Source organism: Papaver somniferum, chromosome 11 (assembly GCF_003573695.1).
Source record: "Papaver somniferum cultivar HN1 chromosome 11, ASM357369v1, whole genome shotgun sequence".
NCBI classification, from domain to species: Eukaryota; Viridiplantae; Streptophyta; class Magnoliopsida; order Ranunculales; family Papaveraceae; genus Papaver; species Papaver somniferum.
In genome coordinates, this window is record NC_039368.1 from 67,867,525 (window position 1) to 67,895,358 (window position 27,834).

Consider the following 27,834-nt stretch of genomic DNA (forward strand, 5'->3'; position numbering starts at 1 on the left):
TTGCTTATTGTTTTTGGGAATAAATGTGCTTCTGGAAAAGTTACAGTTGATCTTACCCATGAGGGTACAAGTGCTAGAACCTGTGATAAGGAAGATGAACAAGATGATTACTTCGATGTTGATTATACTCAACGAGAGCAATATGATAATGCTTTTAACGTATCATACGTGGGATATGGCTTAGAGGAAAGTGATGAACAAGATAAAGATGAAAGTCAAGATATGAACACAAAGAAAATTCCTGTCATAAAAACGGCACCAAAGAAAAGACCAAGGTGTGACATTGGTGACTCTTCTACATCAACTAATCCTACTGGGCAGTCTGATTATCTAGAGAAATTGATTGCCAACAGTCCATCGATTGCTTCTTCTATTGATTCAATGCATGCTCTTATTGCGAAAGAGAAAGAAGACCGCAAAATTGAAAAAGAAATGCGCAAAATTGATAAGGATAAGAAATATAACCAAGTATGGGATCTTGTTTATGGCATGAATGAAATTTCTTTGGAAGATAAGCTGAAAGTAATTGAAATGCTGGACAACAATCACAAGAAGAACTTATTCATACGTTTTACTCCTGAAGAGAGAAAGTTGTGGATTGGTTCAAAGTTAAAAGCATAAACCTTTCATCTTTGCAAGTTTCTATTAGGTTTAATGGGCTTTTAGAGTTACAAAATTTGATCGTTTTTCTTCATAACTATTAGTATTTAATTTTTCTTTTCTCCTAGTTGAGAACTTATTGTTATGGATTGATTGCTACTAATTTTTATGGGTTGACATCTTTATGGTGAACATGTCTGATTTGGATTTATCTACTGATAGTGAAGATGAAGCCTTTGATACAGAAGAACAAAGCAGTGATGATGAAGAGGTAAGCAGCAATAATGAATTTGAACTATCCATATTTTTGAATATACTTTCAGCGGTGCATTCATGGTTGGTGGATATAATCAAGCAATTGCAATACATACAAAGTCAGCGTATTGAAAGACCAATGAGATGCCCAGTTACTTTGTTTGGATATAACTATATAAGGAGAGTTTCGCGTCAAGACCCAGAAGACTTTCGAAGAAGTTATAGGATGTACCCTGATATTTTTCTAAAACTATGTTGTATCATTAGAGAAACTACATCATTATGTGATATAAGATGTGTTTCTATTGAAGAAATGCTTGGTACATTTTTACTCGTTGTTGGCCAAAGTTCACGATATTGCACAATACGTGACACATTTGGTCGCTCTCGGTGGACAGTTAGTAAAAACTTCAACAGGATGTTGCGAGCTTTAAATTCTATAGCTCCATGGCTAAGCCAACAAGTGAAACTCCATTTAAAATTCGTGAGAGTACACGATTTTATCCTTACTTTAAGGATTGCATTGGAGCTATGGACGGTACACATATCCCAGCAATGGTAGAGAAAATAAATGTAACCGTTTATCGGAATCGACATGGAATTACATCTCAAAATGTGTTAGCGGTTTGCAACTTCGACTTGGAGTTCATATACGTGCTCAGTGGATGGGAAGGGTCTGCTCATGATTCGAAAATACTTAACGACGCAATGACAAAAAGAAATAGACTGAAAATACCGCAAGGTAATTTTACTTTTATCTAATGTGAAGTTTTGAGTTTTTTGGTTAAGTTATATTCGGGTTCTACTTGACGAAGTTTTCTTTTTGTGTTTTATTCAGGTAAATATTACTTGGGGGATGGTGGGTTTGCAAACCGACGATATTGTTTAACACCATTTCGTGGCCAACTTTATCATTTGAAAGAATTTTCTGGTACGGGTAATCATGCGAAAAAGGCTGAAGAATTATTTAACATGCGTCATGCTTCTTTGAGGAATGTAGTTGAAAGATTGTTCGGTGTTGTGAAGTCTCGTTTCTTGATCTTTAAATCTCAACCTCCATTTTCGTATCAGGTGCAAGCGGAGATAATGACAGCTTGTGCAGGCCTATACAACTTCTTACGAAAAGAATGTCGTTCAGATGAGTTTCCGGTCGAGGAAGAGGAAGATAGACATCCATCAATGCTTGTAAATGACGATGAAATTTTGACACAACAAACTCAAGAACAACAACGTCAAGAAGCTAATGCATGGAGAAAGAGTATAGCGGATGATATGTGGGAAAATGTTCGTGAACAAAGGGAGTTAGAATTGTATGGAGACCGTTAAATTGAAGGGAAAAAAAATTATCTCGTTGCACAAAATAACATACTATTGATACAGAGATATGATCATTTTCATTTATTTTTTTCTTTTGATTAAAGATCAATGTTATTTGCAAATAAGGGTTTATTGTTTCTTAAAAGAGAATGAGTTAGGAGTGAACTCTCTCAAACTCCCCCAAACTCCCTCTAATAAACTCTCTCAAACTCCCTACACTCCCCCAAACTCCCTGAACTCAAAAACACAAAACTCTCTCAAACTCTCTCAAAATCCCTGAGATTTAAAATACACTCAACTCCCCCGAAATCACTCGAGGACTAACCCCCTGGAAAAGTTAAAGTGCAAATGTGATATCTGATGGGTTTTTGTGACGAATTTGAAAAGAAAATGATTTTGCTTTAGATTTTGTGGATGAAAAACAAGAGTTTGAGATTTTGGGAAAATTTCAGATGTAAATGATTTTGATTGTGTAGATGAAGAAAATGTTAGGGTTTGGGATTTAGGGGAAATTGGAGAGGAAAACAAGGAAGATGATGTACAGGAACAGATTTAAAGCGTCATTCGATTCGTAACGAGAAGTTTTTCTGAATAGAAATTGTTTCAACGTTAAAAATTATAAATATTTGGGTAAAAGCTAGAGAAAATAGAGAAAGAAAAGCAAATGCACCAAACGATATTAGTCTAAATGACACAAAAATCCTTAGGTTTTAGAGCTAGCACTATGGTGCTAGCTATCCCTTCCCTATCCCTCAAACGTAAGGAAGGGATGGCACTTGAAAGACAGTCTTGCTATGGTGCCCTCTTATCCCTTCTCTATATGATACGCGTACTCAGTATCCGTATGAATAGTTTCATACGCGTACTCGACACCCGTATAAGTCAATTCGTTGACTTGACCAAAAAACGAGTACTGATCTTACCAAATCTTCGTGGTTCGCACCGTTTTTGGTTTGCCGATATATAGCGTTAAGAATGGACACAAATTCTTTGACATCTTTTTTGATATTGCTCATCTTGGTTTTTAAATCTTCCCAATCTCTTCCATATGGATTTCCATTGCGTTGCTCAAAAATTTCAAGAATACGTTTCCAAAACAGAGCGGTTTTTTGCGTCGAACCAACAATTTCGTTCATACTCACACAAATAAAAGCAGTAATAAGATCAACCTCTTCTTGTATGACAAAATTAAGTACCATTTTGAAAGCTACTAAGATAAAATAAAATTAAAAAAAATACGTATAATAAGATGAAGAGAAACAAGAAATCAATTGATATAAGAAGGAGAAAATAAGAAATCAATTGATTTGGTGTGGTTTGAGTAGATAATTAGAGTGGTATTTTATAGGGATTTTGAAAAAATGACCGTTGGGATCCAACGGTGTAGAAAATAGAGCCGTTATTAACGATGGATGGTTAAGATCGGATGTGAGAGAGGTGTAAACGAAAAAAGGTCAAACAAATATAATTCCGGAAACGCGTACTCAGTAGCCGTGTAAAAATCTACACAAACTGAGTACTCGTATCAACGGCTTTACGGGTACTCAGTACGCGTAAAGCGTAAAATAATACGAGTACTGAGTACCCGTGCGATTTCCTTTCCCTACAAGGGTGATCAGATTTGATCAATCTTATAGGGATACATTAACCATCCCTTCCCTACACAAAATTTGGAAGACCATAGTAGATGTTTTTTTTTTGGGTTTTGAGGGATGGAGAGGGATAGGGAAGGGATATCCCTCTCCATAGTGCTAGCTCTTATGTAAACTCACAGCTGTACAAACAACCAACGAGCGATTTTAAAGCGTCGGCTAATTGGACCAATAAAATGGCTAACCGTAAAGCCAAATATTATTTTCGAAGAGAACATGGGGTCAGGTCTCGCCTAATTTGTCTAGCATTTTTAGGAGCCACTCAAAAGGATTTAGGAGCCATTGATTTATACCCATACAAGGTCACTAGATAAGGGACACCTTATAGGAATTTGAAGTTACCTTTATGCCCTTCAAAAAAAAAATCTGATTTCAACTTCCTTCATTTCGACTCTTCTTCTTCGATTCATCGTCGTTGTCGTGAATCGTCAAATAAAAACATTGTCGATCCGTTTATAAAACCATGGGTAAGGATAATGATCCCCAAAGAGCTAAAACTAAAAATGTTGCTCGCGGTATCGATTCAAATATTAGAATTTTAGCAAGAAAATAAAGAGATTGTTGTTGAAAGTGACGAAGAACGCGACGGACGCGAAGCCGCGGATGTAGTGGGCGGTGGCGAATCTGATAGCCAAACACTCTGGAAACTTCAAATGGCCCCAATTAGGTAAGGTTCTATCATTTTTGGGGTTTATGTCGCTTTAATTCGACGAATCGAAAAAAAAATCTAGAATTTTCTGTTTTTTCCCAGATTCGGGAGATATGCATGATTTTTAACTCCCGATTGTAGTCGTGTTATTCATTTCTCAAGAACATCGACAGTATTCGGGAGATAGAGTTATAGATTAACTTCCGATTATGTTGGTCATATCTTCCTGTGAACAAAATGGATATAATCGGTAGATTAAAGAAATTTTTGAATTCCGAATATATTGATGTAGAGACACAATAATCGAAGATAAACTAACTACCGAATATATATATATGTATTTTGAAAAGTTCTCAAAATTGTGATTTAGGCAAAATCCCATTTTGGGGCCAGTATATATTCGGAAGATAATGTAATATTCTATTCTTCCGATTGTAAAATATTGAAATTGAAATAGTTTTGGAGACATATATCATTTGGTAGCAAATATTATTAATGTCTTCCGATTATCCAACATACATTCGGAAGTTTATGAAAATGCAACATCTTCTGATTATTACAAGTTCAAAGCCAGCAAAATTTTGGTTTTTCAAAAATTCTGATTTTTGGGCCAACATATATTCGGGAGTTTATGTATATGCCATATCTTCCGAATGTGACAGGTTCAAAACCGACCATGTCATGGCTCTAGGTGGTTCCAAAGTCCGTTATAGAAGGTTAGCCAACACACATTCGGAGATTTATGCAAATGATTTATCTCCCGAATATCACAAGTGAAAAACCAGAAAATTTTAGGTTTTTCCAAATTTCCGATTTTTGGACCACCGTATATTCGTGAGTTTATGTATATGTCATATCTTCCGAATGTGACAGGTTCAAAACCAACCATGCCATGGTTCTAGATGGTTCAAAAGGTAGTTATAGAAGGTTAGCCGACACACATTCAGAGATTTATGCAAATGATTTATCTCCCGAATATCACAAGTGCAAAACCAGAAAATTTTAGGTTTTTCCAAATTTCTGATTTTTGGGCCACCGTATATTCGGGAGTTTATGTATATGCCATATCTTCCGAATGTGATAGGTTCAAAACCAACCATGCCATGGCTCTAGGTAGCTCCAAAGGCCGTTATAGAAGGTTAGCCAACACACATTCAGAGACTTATGCAGATGATTTATCTCCTGAATATCACAAGTGCAAAACCAGAAAATTTTAGGCTTTTCCAAATTTCTGATTTTTGGGACACCGTATATTCGGGAGTTTATGTATATGACTTAACTTCCCGATTATAAAATTCGAAAGATATATATCATCTGAATGTAGGTCATAAATGAAAAGAAATGAAAAAAATTCATTCAAATACTGCACCCCATACATTCGGACGCATGTTTTGTTTTTTTCTACCGAATGCATTCGGAGGATAGAAATAGTACATTATCTCTCGATTATGTAAGGGAAATTTGGCCATTATAAATTACGCGAGATAAGGGATGACTACAATTTATGTTTGGGTGACCTTTTTTGTTTTATTGTTGGCCCCTAAATCCTTTTAAGTGGCCTCTAAAAATGCCAATCTAATTTGACCCGACTAACAAAATACTAGTATGTTGCAGGTCCCAGCTAACTTATGGGCTTAACCCCATGGATTTCATCACGACTAATTTTAATATGGAAACTAGGTATCATCGGGGACTTACGGCCCTGGCTCAATTTTTCCTTACAATCTTACGTGTGCATACATGGTACCTAAATTTTTATAACATCAGTAACAATAGAATCAATTTATATTTAGGCACACAATTCTAATAAAAATATATTTTGAACTTAAAAAAAATATTAATCACTTTATTTAATCTCATTATGTTATTGAAGTTATCATGTTCAACCAAAATAAGATAGCAGCAATGAATGTTGATTAATTAAAAAAAACTACAGAAAAACAACAATAAAGTTTAATGTAAAATGTAGCAGGCATTACCTTTTAATCCTATTTGACTTATGTTAATCATTCAAATCTTAAAAAAATCTATATGTCTTTGAGTTGCACTCAATTTCCCGTAATCTTTCGACAACTTCTTATACTATAAGACCTTCTTTGCATATTTTCATTCTTCATCGATTGCAAATTCTATCCAGACTTACACCATATTTTTACCGCAAAATTTCTTTGAATGTTAAATTTCTACATTCTTGTCTTTTTTACTTTTCGTTTATTTATGTAGTGATATTTTTCCTAAGAGCAAGGGCTATGGAGTGAATGCTCTCATTCAATATGAATGAGTTTCACTAGATTTGCTCAAATTAGGTGCTACTATGGAGTCAGAGTACTCACCCGTTCATCAATAATCACTCATACACTCATTGAAACGAAAGAGTGGGCGAAAAGGGAGACTAAGCGGCTGATTTTTAGCCGTTTGGTAAAAACACACATTAAGCGGCTGAATTTGTGCCGTTTGGATAGAATTGTTAGTTTTTTTTTATTTTTTTTAAAATCTTTTACATGGGTCCCATAGGAGTTTTATAAAATAAAAATACATAGGAGGCTGAAGTTCAGCCGTTTGAAGAGAAAAATTCTATTCAAACGGCTGAACTTCAGCCTCCTAGTATATATTTTTGCTCTCCCACGGTCATAAACACACTCTTTCAGTGAGACTCTCATTGGTTTTGGTAGTGAATGAGTGTTAAAAACACTCATTCCGTAGCCCTTGCTCTAATTCTTCCATTTGTTCTTAAAAGCCATGGTTTGTGGAAAGACTCGTATATCTGGTTTGTTATTTGCTTTCTTAGGAATGAAATCATTTATCCGTCTATTTCTTGTAGTATTTTCTTTTTCAAACAATATCTGTTAAACAAAAATTGTCTATCTTTTTAATGCTGCAAAGATGTCTCCGTAGTTCGTTTGCATCCATCCACTCATAAGTCTTTTAAATTTTTCTAAAAGTTTTCCTTAGTAAATAAGCTCAAGCATTTTACTGTCACGTGACAATAAATGAGTTGTATAATTTTTTTCCTGCATTGTTGATTTCGTCAGTGTCATCAAATTCTACGCTACACGTGATGCCACTCCAATCTTTGTCTAATTTTGTATATTGTCTAAATTTTGTCATCTCGTTTTTTGTTTTCTTTTTTCATTAATACATATGATCATATTCTAATAAACTTTAATCAAATATTTTTTAGACTCATAAAACTCAATCGGATAATACTGTGACAACGTGATATTGTACTGATACTGTTATCTCAGTATATACAATTCCAACTCATATATGTCATTAGAATCCATTGATTTTCTATTAGGGATATGAGGGTGTTGTGTGTAAGGTTTCCTCTGTGTTGTGTCGTACCTAACATTGCTTGATTGATAACACTCTGTTATTCAGCTATTGAACTGTTTGGATCCGAAGTTTGAACTATCTTTTTGTGGAGAGATAAATTTATCTTTCTATTGTTCTCAAACCCTAACTGTTTTCGTACGAAAACTAAGTTATTTTCCGGGTTTATGTAGCAGTAAACCTTGTTATATGTTGGTTTATACATCCTATTTTCGATGCCATCTTGTGATTCTTACGCTTGTTATTGATTTTTGAATATTTGGAGGTCTAAACGATTTTTTTGATGATTTGTAGAATTTTTTTCCTGCATTGTTGATTTCTTCAGTGTCATCAAATTCTACGCTAAATGTGATGTCGTTCCAATCTTTGTCTAATTTTTTATATTGTCTAAACTTTGTCAGCTCGTATTTTTGTCTTCTCTTTTCATTTATACATATGATCCTATTGTAACAAACTTTAATCAAATCTTTTTTAGACACATAAAACACAATCGGATAATATTGTGATAACGTGATATTGTACTTATACTGTTCTCTCTGTATATACTGTTCCAACTCATATATGTCATTAGAATCCATTGATTTTCTATTAAGGATATGAGGGGGTCGTCTGCAAGGTTTTTTTTGTTGTTCCGTACCTAACATTGCTTGATTGATAACACTTTGTTCTTCATCTATTGAATTGTTTTGATCCGAAGTTTTAACTATCTTGTTGTGGAGATATAAATTTATCTTTCTATTGTTCTCAAATTCTAACTATTGTCATACAAAAACTCAATTATTTTCCGGGTTTATGTAGTGGTAAACCTTGTTATATGTTGGTTTATACATCCTATTTTTGATGCCATCTTGTGATTCTTATGCTTGTTATTCAATGTTGAATATTTGGAGGTCTAAACCATTTTTTTGATGAGTTGTAGAATTTTTTTCCCGCATTGTTGATTTCGTCAGTGTCATCAGATTCTATGCTAAGCGTGATGCCATTCCAAGCTTTGTTTAACTTTTTATATTGTCTAAACTTTGTCAGCTCGTATTTTTGTCTTCTCTATTCATTTATACATATGATCCTATTGTAATAAACTTGAATCAAATCTTTTGTAGACTCATAAAACTCAATCGGATAACACTGTGATAACATGATACTGTACTTATACTATTCTCTTTGTATATACCGTTTCCAACTGATATGTGTCATCAGAATCCATTGATTTTCTATTAAGGATAATAGGGTGTCGTGTGTAAGGTTAATTTTCTGTTGTGCCGTACCTAACATTGCTTTATTGATAACACTTTGTTCTTCATCTATTGATCAGTTCTGATATGAAGTTTGAACTATCTTGTTGTGGAGATATAAATTTATCTTTCTATTGTTCTCAAACTCTAACTGTTGTCATATGAAAACTCAGATATTTTCCGGGTTTATGTAGTAGTAAACCTTGTTATTTGTCGGTTTATACATCCTATTTTTGATGCCATCTTGTGATTCTAATGCTTGTTATCCAGTGTTGAATATTTGGAGGTCTAAACCATTTTTTGATGAGTTGTAGAAGTTTTTTCCTGCATTATTGATTTCGTCAGTGTCATCAAATTCTACGTAAAACGTGATGCCATTCCAGTCTTTGTCCAATTTTTTATGTTGTCTAAACTTTGTCAGTTCATATTTTTGTCTTCTCTTTTCATTTATATATATGATCCTATCGTAATAAACTTTAATCAAATATTTTTTAGACTCATAAAACTCAATCAGATAATACTGTGATAATGTGATATTGTACTGACACAACTTTTTTTGTGTATGTCATTAGAATCCATTAATTTTCTATTAAGAATATGAGGGCGTCGTGTGTAAGATTTCTTTTCTGTTGTGTCGTACCTAACATTGCTTGATTGATAATACTTTGTTATTCATCTATTGAAATGCATTGATCCGAAGTTTGAACTATCTTTTTGTGGAGAGATAAATTTATTTTTCGATTGTTCTCAAACTCTAACTGTTGTCATACGAAAACTCAGTTATTTTCCGGGTTTATGTAGCCGTAAATCTTGTTACATGTTGGTTTATACATTCTATTTTTGATGCCATCTTGTGATTCTTATGCTTGTTATTGAGTGTTGAATATTTGGAGGTCTAAACGATTTTCTTGATGAGTTGCAGCAGTTTTTACCTGCACTGTTGATTTCGTCAGTGTCATCAAATTCTACGCTAAACGTGATGACATTCCAATCTTTGTCTAATTTTTTTATATTGTTATTGATGGTGGTTTTTAGCTTAGGGTTAAAATAGTAAAACCTTACATCTGACATGACGTCACTACAACCACTAGTGCATTTATTGAATCATTCAACATGCCTAAGTAAGAATTACCAGGGTACTTTTTTTTATACATGTGTCATGTTCCATGGCAGAACCCTTAGTATTGACTGACATCATCTTCGTACATACCAAACCCTAATTTCACACCTCCTCGCCAGTGGAAAACCATGCAAGCCACGTCTCCGCGCCAAGGCATGCCAACCATGCCAGCCGCACCACCGTGTCAATGGAAAACCACGCCAGCCACGTCTCCGCGCCAAGGCATGCCGACCATGCCAGCCGCACCACATGTGCCAATGGCATGCCGTGCCAGCCACACCACCATGCCAGCCACGCCTCCGCGCCAAATCATGCCAACCATGTCAGCTGTACTGTCGTGCCAATGGCAAACCATGCCAGCCACGTCTCTACGCCAAGGCATGCCAACCATGCCAGCCGCGCCACCGTGCCAATGGCAAACTATGCCAGCCACGTCTCTGCACCAAGGCATACCAACCATGCCATCTGCACCACTGTGCCAATGGCAAACCATGCCAGCCACGTCTCCACGCCGAGGCATGCCAGCCGCATCATCGTGCCAATGGAAAACCATGCCAGCCACGTCTCCGCGCCACGGCACGCCAACCATGCTAGCCGCACCATATGTGCCAATGGGATGCCATGCCAGCCACACCACCGTGCCAATGGAAAACCATGCCAGCCACGCCTCTGCGCCAAGGCATGCCAACCATGCCAGATGCACTACCGTGCCAATGGAAAACCATGCCAGCCACATCTCCATGCCAAGGCATGCCAACCATGCCAGCCGCACCACCGTGCCAATGGAAAAACCATGCCAGCCACGTCTCCGTGCCAGGGCATGCTAACCATACCATCCGCACCACCGTGCCAATGGAAAACCATGCCAGCCACATCTCCGCTTCAAGGCATGTCATCCGTCCCAACATGCCATGCACGACGCTGGCTGCCAAAACGAAGGGTTGCAACAATCAACGGCCACCCTTCCACCTGAAATGCAGATCTTAGCTGTCCAAAGTCACCAGCTAACTCACGGTGATCTTTGGCCCAACGTCAAGTCCTAATTTTGGCCGGGACCAAACTATGCCAAAACCCTAGTTTTTGGCCGCGCCTAAACTACCCAAAATCCTAGCCTGGCCACGCCTAAACCATGCTAGCCTTTCCTTCACGTCGTTGGCTGCCAAAACGAAGGGTTGCAACAATCGACGGCCACCCTTCAATCTAAGATGCAGATCTTAGCCGTCCAAGGTTACCAGCTAACGCATGACACCTTTTGGCCCGACATCAAGCCCTAATTTTGGTCTCGCCTGAGCAATGCCAAAACCTTAATTTTTGGCCGAGCCTAAACTATGCCAAAATCCTAGCTTGGCCATGCCTAACCATGTTAAAGCCATGCCAGCCACGCCCTCATGTCGCTGGCTACCAAACGAAGGGTTGCAATAATCAACGACTACCTTCCTCTCAAGATGCAAAATCTCGACCGTCGAAGGTCACCACCGAACCGGCAAGTCTCCCAAGCTCAACTTGCCAAACAGCAGCAACATGGTAAATGTTTTCCACAAAAACACTCGAGACATCATCACATGTCACAAATTGGGATGCTCATTGGGGTATTGGTTTGGCGGTTTACAGCGTGCGGCGTACACTACGCCCGTTACAAGATAGTGTCATAAGAATGAGGCGGTTAGTAAATACAGGGAGTAATGGTGAAACGCTTTCCTTCATTATGGAACATCAATTCCAGGCGTTACTGATAGATACATTTTTGCGTCTACGTTGTCCTTAATTTCATGTATTGTTGGTACTTAATTTTTGTACTTATTATGGTATTTTATGTGTTTGTAGGAATTTTTGGGAAATAAACATTATTGGAAAAATCGGCTCGAAAAGTTGTCTAAAACACCCGGAGGACACATGTTATTCGGACTCGCACTGTTAGATAAGGGGCACTAAATTACTAAGGGGAACCTCAACGGATAAGGGGCACCTTCCTTACTATTCACACCCCATAAGGCAAGTGCTAAAGGGACACCCGTACAGGATTAGGGGGAGGTCATCTTCTCCATTTGAATTTGGAATTTGGCGGGAAAAGCTATTATCAAAACACCAAAATTAGGGTTTGTGATTTGAAGGCGTTTTAGGGAGATTCAATGGCTGAAATCAAATGGGTAGTTGTGATATGTCCTAACAGAGCTGGTATGGGTGTTTGTTTCGATCAAATTTGGATGAAAAATCCGTGAGAAGAAAACAGGGCAACACGTGCATGGTGCACGGGATTGCATGAGTTTTGGAGAATTCAAACGTGTTCTTCTCATGTTTGATGACTCGAGCAACACTTTGGACCTTGACAAAGTTAAATAAGGATATTTTGCAGATGTAGAAACGCATGAGAAGCTAAATCAGGGAAGAAAATATTCCCATAATATTTTCTTTACTGCCCGAGTTCAATGAAGAATATTGAGAATTATGGCGTGATTAAATGAGGCTGAGGAGTATAAATAGATTGCTGGGATCATAGAGAAGGAGAACGGAGAGTTTGGGGTCGAGAGGAGAGCTCAGGAGGCCAGAATCAAGAGTTTTCAGAACTCTGTTTCTGCTGCTGTACCAAGAAAATGAAGAACAAAAGACCACCAGAGGCAGTCGTTTATGAATAGTGACAACGACAGCCACGTGAGGGTCGCAGAGTTACAACAACATCAGTTCTTTTCTATCGTTCTTTGTAACAGTGTTTTGCAACAATTATAAACGTTGCAAATACCCAATTTTCATCATTTCATCATTTGTACACCTACTTTGAGCAATGAAATCAATTTTTGAGCGTGTTTCCAACATCATGATGAGCTAAACCCAATCCTTGGGGCTATGGAGGAAGCCGTTGTTTCGGTAAAAGTGATATATTTTTATTAATTAATTACAACAACTCTATTATGATTTTTGCATTGAACTAAAAATTGTTTATATGATTTTGATTAGTTAGGTGTATTTTTTCTTGATAGAATATGCTTGCTTTAGGGTTTTGATATTCTATGCTTGGATTAACACTTATTCTTTTGGAAATCTACATGTCTAGGAAATACTATCAAAATCAATTTGAATGTTGAGTTGCATAATTATTGTTTTATTAAATCACTAATATCAACCAATGGTGGAATCCTATCCCTATTCTCTCCATAATTTTCACAACATCTTTTTAATTTAGTTCGCTATTTTTATTTATTAAAAAAATCTAAAAATCCACTTTCACAAGTCTTGAACGAATCATATTATAACAACTTTGAAAAATACATCAAATTTTTGGCGCCGCTGCCGGGGACTTGTCTTTAGGCTAGAGTTTTTAGATTTTTTTTAAGGTTTTTATTTTATTTGTTCTTCTTTACACTTTATATTTTTGCACTTTATATTTTTGGACTTTGGACTTTAAATTTTGGGACATTATTTTTAAACCCTACGGAAGGGTAGTTTAAATATAAACTGTTTGCAGAGAAGGACGGTGATTACGATATCACCTCGGCCCCTCGGGTTCGTACATGACATAGGAGTCGTGGCCCGAGTCGACTACAAAGGTTCATCCCCCGTCTGGTACGGGAGGTAGGTTTGTCGAAACACTCGTGAATCCCCTGTCAGCGAGTTACTGTCTTCCTTCGTATGCATATATGTTTAGGACTTGAAAACGGATGCTTTAATTTCCTATTAAAGAGCAAGGACTGGCCATACAAGATAAGGGTTCGGATTTCATCACCGTTCTCTTCTTGCCCGCCTTAGGAAAACGACACCAAACGCGAACCTAAGCCTAAAATTTTGACTAGAACGAGACCGATAGGGTAACGAGCTTAATAGGAAAGTCATTCGAAAAATAGTGGTTACTCTTTTAAGCATACTTCGAAGTTCTTGACGGTTTCTGTAAGTTGAATGCGTGACTGCGCCGCCTTGTAATACCGTTGAGGCCTTGGGTATCAAAGCTCCACTGAGCTTCCCTCGCCTCTATTTAACTTACTTTGACTCGGATTAATTCCATAGGGGTTTGCTTAAATTGTAACGAATTCCCGTTCGAAGGAACGCTGGTCTAGAAACAATCTAAGTGGAGCCATTATGCTTTTTTCTTTGCTAGAAATCAGTAGGTTTGCTGTGGTGGAGTCAGCCTTGTTTTTGTTTGCATAGAACATCCCTTCCGTTTTAGGACTTTTCTTTTTGATTTTGTTTTTCTAGTGTATGCCCGAAGTTTTTAAACGGGCTTGGAAAAGAAACACTCTAGGTCGTTTGATTAGTGAAAAACCTAGTAGTTCTTCTTGTGAAGGCGGGGAGCTCGAAGACTCTACTTTTGAGAGCCCCATTTTTGGAAACTTCAGTTTTGAGAATCTGTCACTTTGTGAAGAAAGTACCCCTAGTATTCCTAGTCCTTTGGTAGTGCCAGAAATGGAAACTTTGAAAGCTTTGATAAACCCAACTAGGACCTCTCGTCCATCTTGTATCAAGTTAACTGAAACCGAGGCAAATTATGAACTGAAACCCGGGACTTTACAGATGCTCCCAATTTGTTTAGGGAAGGAGAATGAGAACCCATATTTTCATGTTAGGGAATTTGAGGAAGTTTGTAGTACTCTGAAAATTAAAAACCTAAGTGATGATGCATTGAAACTTAGGTTATTCCCCTTTTCCTTAAAAGATAAAGCCAAATCTTGGCTGTATAGTTTGGACTTTGAGTCAATTGAAACCTATGACCAACTTACTTCTGCCTTTATACATAATTTTTTCCCAAGGCATAAAACATCGTCTATTAGGACATAAATATGTACTTTTGCCCAACAAGAGGGAGATTCTTTATATAGGTACTTAGAAAGGTTCAATGACTTGATATCTCAATGTCCTCATCATGCTTTGGAGAAGGTTAGGTTAGTTCAGATCCTCTACAAGGGTTTATATTATTCAACAACAACCATGGTTGAGTCCTTATGGACAGGTGGCATTGAGAATAAAACTGTTGATGAAGCGATGACATTTTTGAATGAAATCGCCGATAAGACCCAACAATGGGAAAATAGTAGGGAACCCCAGAAAATAATTCTTCTAAGTAGAGGAAATGTAAATAGGGTAGAAGGATCTTATGAGTCAGATGCAAAAATAGCAGCTATAGCCAAAAGGTTAGAAGCCTTAGAATTAGGTCACTCTAGTGGTAGTAGTGGAAGAAATGAGCCTTTTTTGGAAGGCCATGTTGTTGAAGAGCAACCCAATGCTCTTTATAACAACACTAGGTTTGATAACCAACAGAAGTTTGACCCATATTCAGAAACCTATAATCCTGGTTGGAGAAACCATCCAAACCTTTCTTGGTCCAAGGGCCAGAATCAAGGTCAGTCTAGTAATGCTCAGGTTCCCCCAGATTTTGTCTATACTAAGAATCCTTCAGCTCCGTCACAGTTTCAGAACCCTTCGGATAAGAAGATTATGAGTTTAGAAGAGTCTCTTGCTTTGTTAACTCGTAACACTGTGCAGTTTCAGCAATCTGTTGCTCAAGGTTTAGAAGAAAATATGAGAACAAGTCTGGCTAACTCTCAGGCTATTTCCGAGTTGAAAACCCAGGTTAGTCAGATAAATGAGACATTGAGAGAAAAATGAAAGTTTCCTAGTCAACCACAACCCAACCCTAGGGGAGTCCATCAAATATCTTTAGCTGGCGAGAAATCATCAAACCATGTGAACTCGATAACAACCCTTAGGAGTGGTAAAATGGTAGACAATAAGGTAGCCATGCCTAGTGGACATACTGTAGTTCCACCTTCTACTTCGCAAGAGGAGCCCGTAGACGAGGAAACTGAAACAGTCTCTAAGGCTTCCCAAGAAATTCCTGATAGGTCTACCTTTGTGCCTAGAGCCCCATATCCACATTTGTTAGCCCCAACAAAGAAGGAGTCGACTTTCAACGAGATAATGGAAACATTTAAGCAGGTGAACATCAACATTCCGCTATTAGAAGCAATTAGGCAGACGCCTGCTTATGCCAAGTTCCTTAAATATCTTTGTACATGAAAGCGTAAGCTTAATGTCCATAAGAAAACTTTTTTAGCTGGTCAGGTAAGTTCCATTCTTCTGAACCAAACATCCCATAAGTATAAGGATCCTGGATGCCCCGCCATATGTTGTGCGATTGGTAATCACATGGTCGATAAAGTTTTACTTGACTTAGGAGCTAGTGTTAACTTACTCCCGTATCATATATACACCCATCTAGGTCTTAGTAAGTTGAAACCGACTAAAATGACACTACAATTAGCTGATAGGTCTGTCAAAGTCCCTCGTGGTGTTATAGAGGATGTTCTGATTGAGGTTGATAAATTTATTTATCCTGTGGATTTCGTTGTTCTAGACACCCAGCCTGTTCAGGACCCAAGTCGTCAAATCCCAGTGATTTTAGGTCGCCCATTTTTAGCCACAGCTAACGCTGTCATCAACTGTAGGACTGGGCTTATGAACACATCCTTGGTAATATGACCACTGAACTAAATGTATTTAATGTTACTAGACAACCTTCTGAGAATGATGATTTAGAAGAAGTGAATATGATTAGCACTTTAGTTCAGGATTTGGTTCAGGATAATTGGCTTGACACTTTACTGGTAGATTCTTTAGATGATTTTGAGGAAACCATTCTCTTAGATCAGATATGTGATCAATCTTTAGAAGAAGCTCTTGAGTATTTTAAAGATTCTATGGACCCAGAAATTCAGGCAATAGTTTTAGGTTTTTCTGAGAATAATGATGACCCTAAGTTTGGGGGTAGAAAACTAGAAGAATCTCTTGAGTATTTTAAGGACTCCGAAGATCCGGAAATTCAATAAATAGTTAGAGGTTTGTCTGTGAACCCTAAGTTCGGGGGTAGTGATGGTTTTTGTGATTGTATTGTATCCCTAATTAGATTCCCTAACTTGGGACTCGAGCCTTGTATATCTAAGATATTACTTGAGTCTTTTCAGACTCCGCAACCCGATCCTCCTGATACTGTCCAAGAGGTAACCCATGTATTAGAGACCCGTTTTTCGGATGAATCTATTTATCGAGACACACATATGAAGTTCAATTACGCGCCGCAGATAAACCCAGTTGTCTTGACAGAAACCTTAGATGAGGACGTGCTCCTTCTTTTCATTTTTCTGAATCAGTGGAGTTGTCCCATACTGGTGTCAACTCTATTTGGTCTTATGGACCCACAACTGTTTCGACTATTGATATATGACTTTGGAAGGTGACAATCCTTTTTGAGGTATTTGATGTCTAGCTAAAGACTTTAAATTTAGCATTTCCTGGGAGGTACTCATGCTTACAATAATATCCTTCCTTATTTCTTTTTCCATCCATCAAGTGGTAACAGTTTCTTATTGTTCATGATTTTAATTTCCTCTTTAGAACATTGAGGACAACGTTAGATTTAAGTTTGGGGTGGGGAAGAAACTTTTTGTTAGCTCTTAGCTGCAAAAAATAAACTCCAGAGCCTATAAATTTATGCTTATTAAGGTTGGCACTAACCAATCTAAGTGGATGGGAACATCTTTGTTGTAGGATTTGAGGAACCAATCTGATTAGATGGAAACATCTAAAGAGTCTATTCATAAAAGCACAGAGCTCAGGTGTTAGAATTAAAAAAAACATGGTAGTTTCGCCATATCTCGTTGAATCCTAATCCTTTTGTTTTTATTATTTTAAGTGATTTGGTGGGGCACACGATTCAAGTTGTTACCTTTGCTAGGGTGGAATAGAGTGATTGAGATACCAAAAAAAAAAGAAGACCAGCCCATTAGACCAACCAGAATAAATTCAATAAAGTTGACCACTGGTGCCCTTGTATATGCCAGTTGTGTTGACCTAGAGTTAGGTTTATCGACCACTGATCCCCTTGTATATGCCAGTTGTGTTGATATTAGTCAGACCGGTATCTCAGTCAATTAGGATAGGTTCACCTTGGCAGAGGCCTTCAGACATATATGGGAAACACCATTCACTTTTAACCATCTCTTTATCCATCTTCTTAATCTTTCCATGTGATTGGTTGGCTCCGGTTATGATGTACAGAAACTATCTGAGTAGAGCTCTGTCACTTATATATGAATTTTAGTATGCTGAGTGCAAACTCGTGTACAACAATTTGAATTTCGCATCAGGGTACTTCCTCCTATAGTCAATGATTGTATGCCAACCAAGGAGATTCTTTAGTGCCTTCCAAGGTTCTGCATAGATAGCTAGGGTCTAGAGTAAAGGTTTTGTGGGTACACCTCTGGTAAACCCTCCGGAGACAACACTCCGCCGTTAGGGCCACCTAGCGGTTTAACGTCTTGCTGCACGTGATAAGTGTAGTCATTTTATTTTTCTAGATTATATTTGCTCGAGGACTAGCAAATAATAAGTTTGGGGGTATTTGATAGACACATTTTTGCGTCTACGTTGTCCTTAATTTCATGTATTGTTGGTACTCGATTTTTGTACTTATTATGGTATTTTATGTGTTTGTAGGCATTTTTGGGAAATAAACATTATTGGAAAAATCGGCTCGAAAAGTTGTCTAAAGCACCCGGAGGACACATGTTATTCGGACTCGCACTGTTAGATAAGGGGCACTAAATTACTAAGGGGAACCTCAACGGATAAGGGGCACCTTCCTTACTATTCACACCCCATAAGGCAAGTGCTAAAGGGACACCCGTACAGGATTAGGGGGAGGTCATCTTCTCCATTTGAATTTGGAATTTGGCGGGAAAAGTTATTATCAAAACACCAAAAATTAGGGTTCGTGATTTGAAGGCGTTTTAGGGAGATTCAATGGCTGAAATCAAATGGGTAGTTGTGATATGTCCTAACAGAGCTGGTATGGGTGTTTGTTTCGATCAAATTTGGCTGAAAAATCCGTGAGAAGAAAACAGGGCAGCACGTGCATGGTGCACGGGATTGCATGAGTTTTGGAGAATTCAAACGTGTTCTTCTCATGTTTGATGACTCGAGCAACACTTTGGACCTTGACAAAGTTAAATAAGGAGATTTTGCAGATGTAGAAACGCGTGAGAAGCTAAATCAGGGAAGAAAATATTCTCTTAATATTTTCTTTACTGCCCGAGTTCAATGAAGAATATTGAGAATTATGACGTGATTAAATGAGGCTGAGGAGTATAAATAGATTGCTGGGATCATAGAGAAGGGGGACGGAGAGTTTGGGGTTGAGAGGAGAGCTCAGGAGGCCAGAATCAAGAGTTTTCAGAACTCTGTTTCTGCTGCTGCACCAAGAACACGAAGAACAAAAGACCACCAGAGGCAGTCGTTTATGAATAGTGACAACGACAGCCACGTGAGGGTCGCAGAGTTACAACAACGACATTTCTTTTCTATTGTTCTTTGTAACAGTGTTTGCAACAATTATAAACGTTGCAAATACCCAATTTTCATCATTTTCTCCATTTCATCATTTGTACACCTACTTTGAGCAATGAAAGCATTTTTTGAGCGTGTTTCCAACATCATGATGAGCTAAACCCAATCCTTGGGGCTATGGAGGAAGCCGTTGTTTCGGTAAAAGTGATATATTTTTATTAATTAATTACAACAACTCTATTATGATTTTTGCATTGAACTAAAAATTGTTTATATGATTTTGATTAGTTAGGTGTATTTTCTCTTGATAGAATATGCTTGCTTTAGGGTTTTGATATTCTATGCTTGGATTAACATCTATTTTTTTGGAAATCTACATGTCTAGGCAATACTATCAGAATCAATTTGAATGTTGAGTTGCATAATTATTGTTTTATTAAATCACTAATATCAACCAATGGTGGAATCCTAGCCCTATTCTCTCCATAATTTTCACAACATCTTTTTAATTTATTTCGCTATTTTTATTTATTAAAAAAAATCTAAAAATCCACTTTCACAAGTCTTGGAGGAATCATATTACTACAACAACTTTGAAAAATACATCAGTTACCGGTTACCACCTCCTCCCATTTACTCATCCGTTTCCATTTCTTGCGAGACCATGAGTATGTTTCACTTCGACTTGTATAAATAGGTCTTACCTATTTCCATCGAACAACAAGTTTTGGTCAGGAGCATACAACACTCAGAAATCACTTGCTAGCTTTCCCATCTGTTAGCTTTCACTTTCTGATACAAGTCAAACAACTACTCTTCCAGAATCAACTATTCTGGTCTCAACACTCTCTTCGCGTCCCTCCCCAAAACCAACCCTTCTTCTTCACTTTGTGACCGAAGCAAGTCCGGAACGACCATTTCTTTGTTTAGGACGGATTTGTACAGATTGATCTCTCGAATCTAATGTACTCCCTTGCAGTACATTGTTTAGGGTTTAGACTCGTTTCTCACCCACAACATATGAAATTACCGAAACCAGCAGAAACTGTTTTCACCCTCAAACAATTGGCGACCACAGTGGGAGATTAATCTCTCGGTTACAATATCGATTTCCAACTCCCAATCTCATACTTCAACCCAGTCACCAAGGTGGTAAAAACAAACGATCCGCTCAGGGATCGGCAATCAGTTACCCGTCACGACACGACAAGAGGTGACTGGGGACTTCCAAGATGGTAAAAGCAAACGATCAGCCCAGGGATCAACGACTCGGTTGTCAGGTGACTCAGGGATGACTGGGGACTTCCCACAATCACGGTGGTGCTTCTCACAAAACTCGGACTTACACCCAGAAGATTCATTTCTTGTCAAGAAATCCGAAAAAAAACTGAGTAAGAGCCTAGATGAAATGCATGGTTTACTACTTCAATGTTTTCACGGGAATGATAAAACCGATAGCCATGTTATGCTAGCCATGTTATGCTCTCTACCGACACGCAATGCTCACGGTTCCATGGTTTTCCTGGGATGTTTGCACCACATGCAATCGTAACCAAGACAACATTACTCTAAAACAATTCATTCAAAAGAATAATCCAAAACCCTCATAGATAACAGCTATCTATCAATTCAAACCAAAACCATAAACTAGGCGTTTCATTTGCCTTTCAAAAAAAAAACCTAAGTAAAGAAGTTCAGGAGACAGAAATGCATTCAAGGAAAGTTTTTCAACAATGGCTTGCTCTTCTTAGAGAAGGCCTCCTTCGTGCTTTGGAGAGACGCCCGTTTCAGCTTCAACTTTCTGGACAACTTTTCGACTTCTGCTTCCTGCTGTTTGACCATATCCGAAGAAGGACCTTTGATTGTCTCGTCCCGTAACTTTTCAACCTCAGAGAAGCCTTCAACAAACCAGGGAGCGTTGAACTCGTAATATATGCCCATGTCAAGGTGGAACTTCCATCTTGAGATCATGTCCTCGGAAACGCACATGGCCCGGATGTGGGACTGAGTATGGAGGAACGAAAGTGGCGCCTGCAACCGAATCCACAACCGGCGTTACACCTCCGATCACCAAAGCCAGATCCGATAACGCCACCCCCCAACGTTTTTCGGGTGCGACAACTCAAACCATCACCAGATCCGCTGCTACTCCACCATCGGGACGAGAGACTGGAGGAGCCAGAAAAATCCGACCTCCTCGTACCACTTTTAATTTGATGGAAAGACAAAAGGATCTCGTAAGGATCATATAGACATGGCTACAACTCAGAAAGGTATACCTATCTTCCTCAAGACACTCACGGAGCTGCCACCACAAGAATCACGTCAACAATAGATGGAGATGACAAAGAATACTTTTAACATCTGGTGTGGGCACTTCAGCAGGACACGCGTTTATAGATGAAGAGGATCGCGTTGCTCTTGAACGACCACTATAAGGGAATCATCTATCCAATTTCATCACACGTAAAGATCAGGAACGACTTCTCCAAAATCGAGGCAAAGGAAATCAGCAATGCTCCTAAGTTCACAAAGACCCTCTTCTTGTCAGGAGCTGCATAATTTATGGGGACTTCACCCACAAAATCGTGCAGTCTATGATGAAACATTTATATGAAGATTCTATATTTTCCAAGGCGCAACGTCAAGACATACTTGCATCTCTCAATTGCACTGCATCAGGAAAGCAGCTGTTTCCATCCAGGGAAGTTGTTCCCAAACCCCGGCCTCTCCTGGAAGGCACGATTGACATATGAAACTGGGGACTGCTAACCACTATTCGCTTGAAGGGTGTCCAGTTTGACAGCACGCTGATTGACGCAGCCGCTCCGTTTCAACGTCCTCCAGCAGCGGCTCCACTTCAACGTTCGCTTCAGCAGCCGCTTCGCTTCAATGCTCGCTCTAACAGCCGCTCCACTTCAGCGTTCTCTTCATAAGTTTACCTTTACTCCGAAGACGAAGCTTCAGCGTTTTTCTTTATAAGTTTCAACATCCTCTCCAAGAACCAAAGCCGCTTCAACGCCTCCTTCCTGCCAAGGTTCGTGCACGTGCCACCGCTCTTCCTTTCCGAGGATCGTGTCGTAGCCGCCACTCCTTCCCGCCAAGGGTCGTGCCGCCACACTCCCCATGTCAAGGATCATGATCGCATCCAGTCAATCTTCGTAGTCGTGGAAACATTTTGATCCATCCCGCCAAAGCTCGTGGTCATGGAAAGTTTGCTCTCTTACACACCCGACCAACCTACTCTGTTCCCACGACAATGTAGTCTTTTCCATTCACATCTGCTACCAAGAACTGTTGCCGCTCGTTTGTTAATACCAGCCAGGGCATCACCATATCAACAATCACTACAAAGAGGTATCCCGTACTCCTTCATATTTTAAGTTTCACGTGGAAGAAGTAACAAAATCACCAGTACGAACGCACGATGGTGATATCTTTATCATGGTCAACCTACCGACCATACAAGATGGAAACATGTAAACCACACTTGGGGATTGAGGATCTACACGGAATCCCTTCACTGTCAAAGCTCATAAGACATGGTCAACCAAAAGGTCATATCCACGACAAAGTCATCTATTCTTCAAGGGTGTAGCGTAAGGATATCCTCACCTCTATGAAGACGTCTGCAACACTTCATGAGACCACGGAGGATCCCAAGCCTTCTCAAAGTAAACGACTTCAGAAACTAAAGAAAAGTGCGACTGGGGACTGCTCATCGTAGTCCATCCCGACGACCATCAAATATTAATGGGATAACTCCATAGACGTGGATGAAACATTTTCTTGAAGAAACAGAGGGAGCCACGATAAACAACATAACTCTCTCATTCCTGCCTCTTCTCTATCCAGAATATTTTGTCCATGTGTATCCCAGCGTCACATCCAAAAGATTATAATAAGCTTGTATCAAATCCCGTAGACATGGGTTCAAGACGATGCGATTGAAGTAGGCTACACATGGGGACTACCAGCGTGAGACGCTTTCACTCCCCTCAACCTGGTTATTTCTGATTTCAACATCATCACTGCCGAAGTTTTACGAGCCGCGAGAATTTCTCAACATGAAACCGTACATGTGCATTGAAAACTCCAAAAGCACGCCACAAAGATACGTTCACATATTCGGCCATGCCATCGGATCTAACAGAAAATAAAACTGGGGACTGTCACTGCATCCCATTCCATACGATAGTCCAAGATTCAGAAGCTAGTTCGAAGGATGTCTCTTGGAACAAAGTCCTTGAAGACTTGATAGCAGCACATCGGCAACAAATGTATCCCAACTCATCTATTTCATCCTATGTCTTCGGAAGATTTCAACACATCAATCATCGCGATCAGAAGGTCCAGACACTGAACAACCTAAAGTCGGGGATGGACCGACAACCCAACAACAATCTCCAAGATTATCCCTGACATGATCGTTTCCAAGCATATATTTCATCCATCCATCCCAAGAATGCAGTGGAGTTTTGGTAAATTTTGGAATCCACTGGAGAGACACTGCAGACGATAGCACAGATCCAGACGAGTAACAGAAGAGGGTCGATACCCCTTTTCATGCGGATGGAGTTTCTAGAGTTTGAAAAAAATAAAGATTCCCTTTTTCTCCATAAACGGGAATAAGTGACTGGGCGCGACTATGCCACCTCGGGCCCGCAACATCCCTCCTCCTGAATTTTACTGTCTAGCTGTTTTGACCTACCTAACGAGCTTAAAACCTAAATATTCCCTCGTTGGGAGATAGGAAATTCTTTTCCGGTCAGATGGAGGGGAGGACCGTCAAAATCCGAGTCCGTACAAGAATTTTACAGCGATTCTAGTAAGTGAAAAATATTAGAACCACCCTACTGTATGGGTTCAATATTTAGAAGCCCCACTTGATGGATCCTCCACTATCAACTCCATACTTTCACTTTTTGATATTTCTAGGCCCAGAATTTTTATTTTCAGGGCTTGATAACAAAGTGACATTTTCATAATACCAAGATTACCCTTTATATCTGGTTAATAAAACTAGGTCTAAATTTCATTTTATTTTTCACTCTCTCTCTCTCTCTCATTTTCTTTTCCTCTCTCTTTGATGAAGAAATAAGCCGAGAAGACACGATTTCTAAGCAAATTTTCCAGTGAAAAATGATTTCATAACCTAGATCTAAGCTTTACAAACAAAGATCCTGATTATCTGAACATAAATTTGTCATCAACATCACTTGTTCTTCGAAGATTCGATGAAAATCAATAGACAATGAGTGATAATCATCATCAACAACAACTGAATGTGAAGATTCTCCTGGAAAATCAAACGAACAGGTAACATTTCAATTTAATCGGTTGATTTAATTCTTAGATTTCGATTTTTGTTTTCTAAAAAATTATTTAGAAAAATTTAATAGTTTGATTTCAGTTCAAATCTGTTACTGAAATCATAATCTGAGTTCGATTTGTTGTAATCTCACCTCAATTTTACTTTTGAAAGAAAACTTTTCAAAGAAATTTCAAAGAAAATTTTCTTGGGTTCTTGAACAAAATTCGATCTATCTTTTAATCTCTTATCTTGATCGAAAATCGGTTTTCATATTCGAAATCTGTGAATCATTATCTTTGTTACCCACTTATTTGATACGAATTTCATTTACTTTGATTTTCGAACTGATTTGAGCTTATCTTTGGTAGATTGTTTTAAGTTCAATATATATTTGCTACATTCAGTACCTTGTCCTGCGGATTAAAGCTTAATCAACGAAGATACCTGGTAGCATACGGTTGAATCTAAACAATTTCGACAGAAACTCAGTGAAATTAGATAAGTTTCTTTGAGCTTCTTTACGGTTCATGAGATTGATGGATAAAAATTTTAGAACAGGAAGATAAATATGTGTGAACTTTTTTATTTAATGTGAATATGATTTGAAATTATGATTTATTTTAGTGTTTTATATGTTTGTTTTTTGAAATACGTGTATTACTGCAGTTCTGAAATTATGATTCAGAAAGACATGTAGGTGGACTGTAAAGTAAACAAATTGATATGTGAAGTAATGGTGATCTTTAACTTGTCTTATCTATTATTTGCAGAGGGAAGTTCACTGACATCGGAACTGTGTTTGTTGGATAAACTACATGTTCTGTTTCGTTAGCTGTTGCGGTAATTCCATTCTCTTATGATGATTGAAAAAGAATACACAGATGCAGGTCTTGAAGTTTATCCTTCAACAAACTTGAGTGTTTCAAATTTCAGTAACAATCTTGCTCAAACAGATAATCTACATGTTCTGTGATTCCCATTACCTTAAAGTCAATCTATACTTCTGTACCTTCACAAAAGATAATTTAATTCAATATAATCTTATAATGCTTGTCCATGAATGTAAGTTTCTGAGTTTCAATTGCTAAGACATGAAGCAAAGTATATATTCAGTGTTTCTGTTTTCAATTGCTAGGACAGTATTAACCAAATGAAGTTTCATAAAAATAAGGTTCTTAATGACTCTATACATTGTTTACGTGTATGTGTGGATTGCAGGGAGTGGTGGTGTTGATATTGATACCACAAAAGTGGTTAATCAGATGAGGATGGTGTTGTCGAGTGAGCTTCAGGTAAACATGACTCCATAATATTTGATTGTGATTGCCACATTTAGGTATCCATATATGTTGGCATACGGATGTCTAACTGCTAGTTATCTGAAACCTGTAACTAGCAGTAACTAGCAGGATTAATCTTGGGATATAAAGTTTATGTTCTATATTTGCAGGTTCTTATGAAAAGGTATATCATGCATATTGGAATGACTAGATAACATTGGTTGGCAGTTGCTTTACGGCCAGCTTGTTCTCAATAAAGGACCATCATTCGGTTTGGATGATGATCTAGCAGTAACTAGCACGATGTGTAACTGCTAGTTACACATCCTGGGATATAAAGTTTATGTTCTATATATTGCAGGTTCTTATGAAAAGATATATCATGCATATAGGAATGACTAGATAACATTAGTTGGCAGTTGCTTTATGGCCAGCTTGTTCTCAGTAAAGGACCATCATTCGGTTTGGATGATGATCTAGCTAAAGAAGCGAGTAAAGCAGGTCAATTCTTTATCTTAAAACTCTCTCCTTCGACTCTTCCATTAAAAGTAAAAAAACTATTCAATGCACTCAAATTCTTTTTGAAGTTTTTCTTTGTGAGTAGCTTAGTCACAGAAGCAAAAGATAGCAGAAGAAGTTGCTTCGGTGCTTAGTATTGGTGTTGATCTTAATACAATGTCGACTGAAAGGTTTGTTTATTTTATTTCAGATCGTAACAAAGAAATATGAGAGAGTTTGGAATATAATACTTTTGAGTTTTCGTTCAGCTCTGAAAAGATGGTAACTACATTGCACGCTGGGGCAGAGTATGCTGGAGTTCCTGTACAGAACTGTGTGCTTATTGTTGGAGGCCAATATGGTGTATCTGAATCTTAATGCATAGAAATGCCATGTATCGTTCTGCGGAGCAGGACTGTGATTTATTATATACATCAACATACATTATACGTCTATTGTACAGTTCATGATTTGATCATATTTGCAGAGTGTTATAACTTGCCAAGATAAATGGACTTGTAGCTACTAGTTACATGTGTTAATTAGATGTGTAACTTATATATACACATGCTAATTAGATTGTAGCTACTAGTTACACATGCTAATTAAATGTGTAACTTATAGATACACATGCTAATTGGATTGGATATAAAGTCTATGTTATATGCATGATGATCGTTTGCTAGAAAGTGGTGGTGACAGTCATCATAGGTAATTATTTGATTTCAGTTTATGCTACAGTTAAGATTCGATTTCAGTAAAAGCTATATTTGATTTAAACAAAGGAGATTTGGTTGCTATTATACCTATAAATTCTTGTTTAACTATGAAATATCATTAACTAAAGACATAATTGAAGAATCTGGATTAGCTGAATCATTAGGACTTTCAGTTGTCTTAATGTATGAGAAAAGTTTTGGTAAAGCTTCTAATTGGGATGTTTATTTTCCCGTTTACATATGTGTTTGAAGTCTTTATTGTTTAACCACCTTTTCAATGATGCGATAGTTCATGAATTGACCTCATCTTTCGACGTTAACTTCGTATTGCAGATAAGAAAATTTGAGCTTCATATCATGGAGGAAGAGTTTGTTGATCCTCGGATTGTAGTTATACTTGGTGAAAACAGGACAGGGAAGACGACATTTCTTTGCTTGCTGGTACACCTTTTTAGATCCCTCTCTTGTTGTTTTTAGTTTCAAATTCTATGTCTAGACTGCGCATTTATTCACATTACACAAGTAGGATGCATGTGTA

General features: G+C 38.0%; 1 protein-coding gene across 1 annotated transcript; it reads left to right on the top strand.

The window, feature by feature from the left end:
* Positions 1-1,302: 1,302 nt before the first annotated feature.
* On the top strand, positions 1,303-26,955 carry LOC113324514. Its single transcript, XM_026572837.1, has 6 exons — positions 1,303-1,597; positions 1,982-2,127; positions 25,753-25,861; positions 26,018-26,091; positions 26,250-26,263; positions 26,847-26,955. Exons 1-6 carry the CDS (start codon positions 1,303-1,305, stop codon positions 26,953-26,955), a joined length of 747 nt encoding a protein of 248 aa, XP_026428622.1.
* Positions 26,956-27,834: the final 879 nt, after the last annotated feature.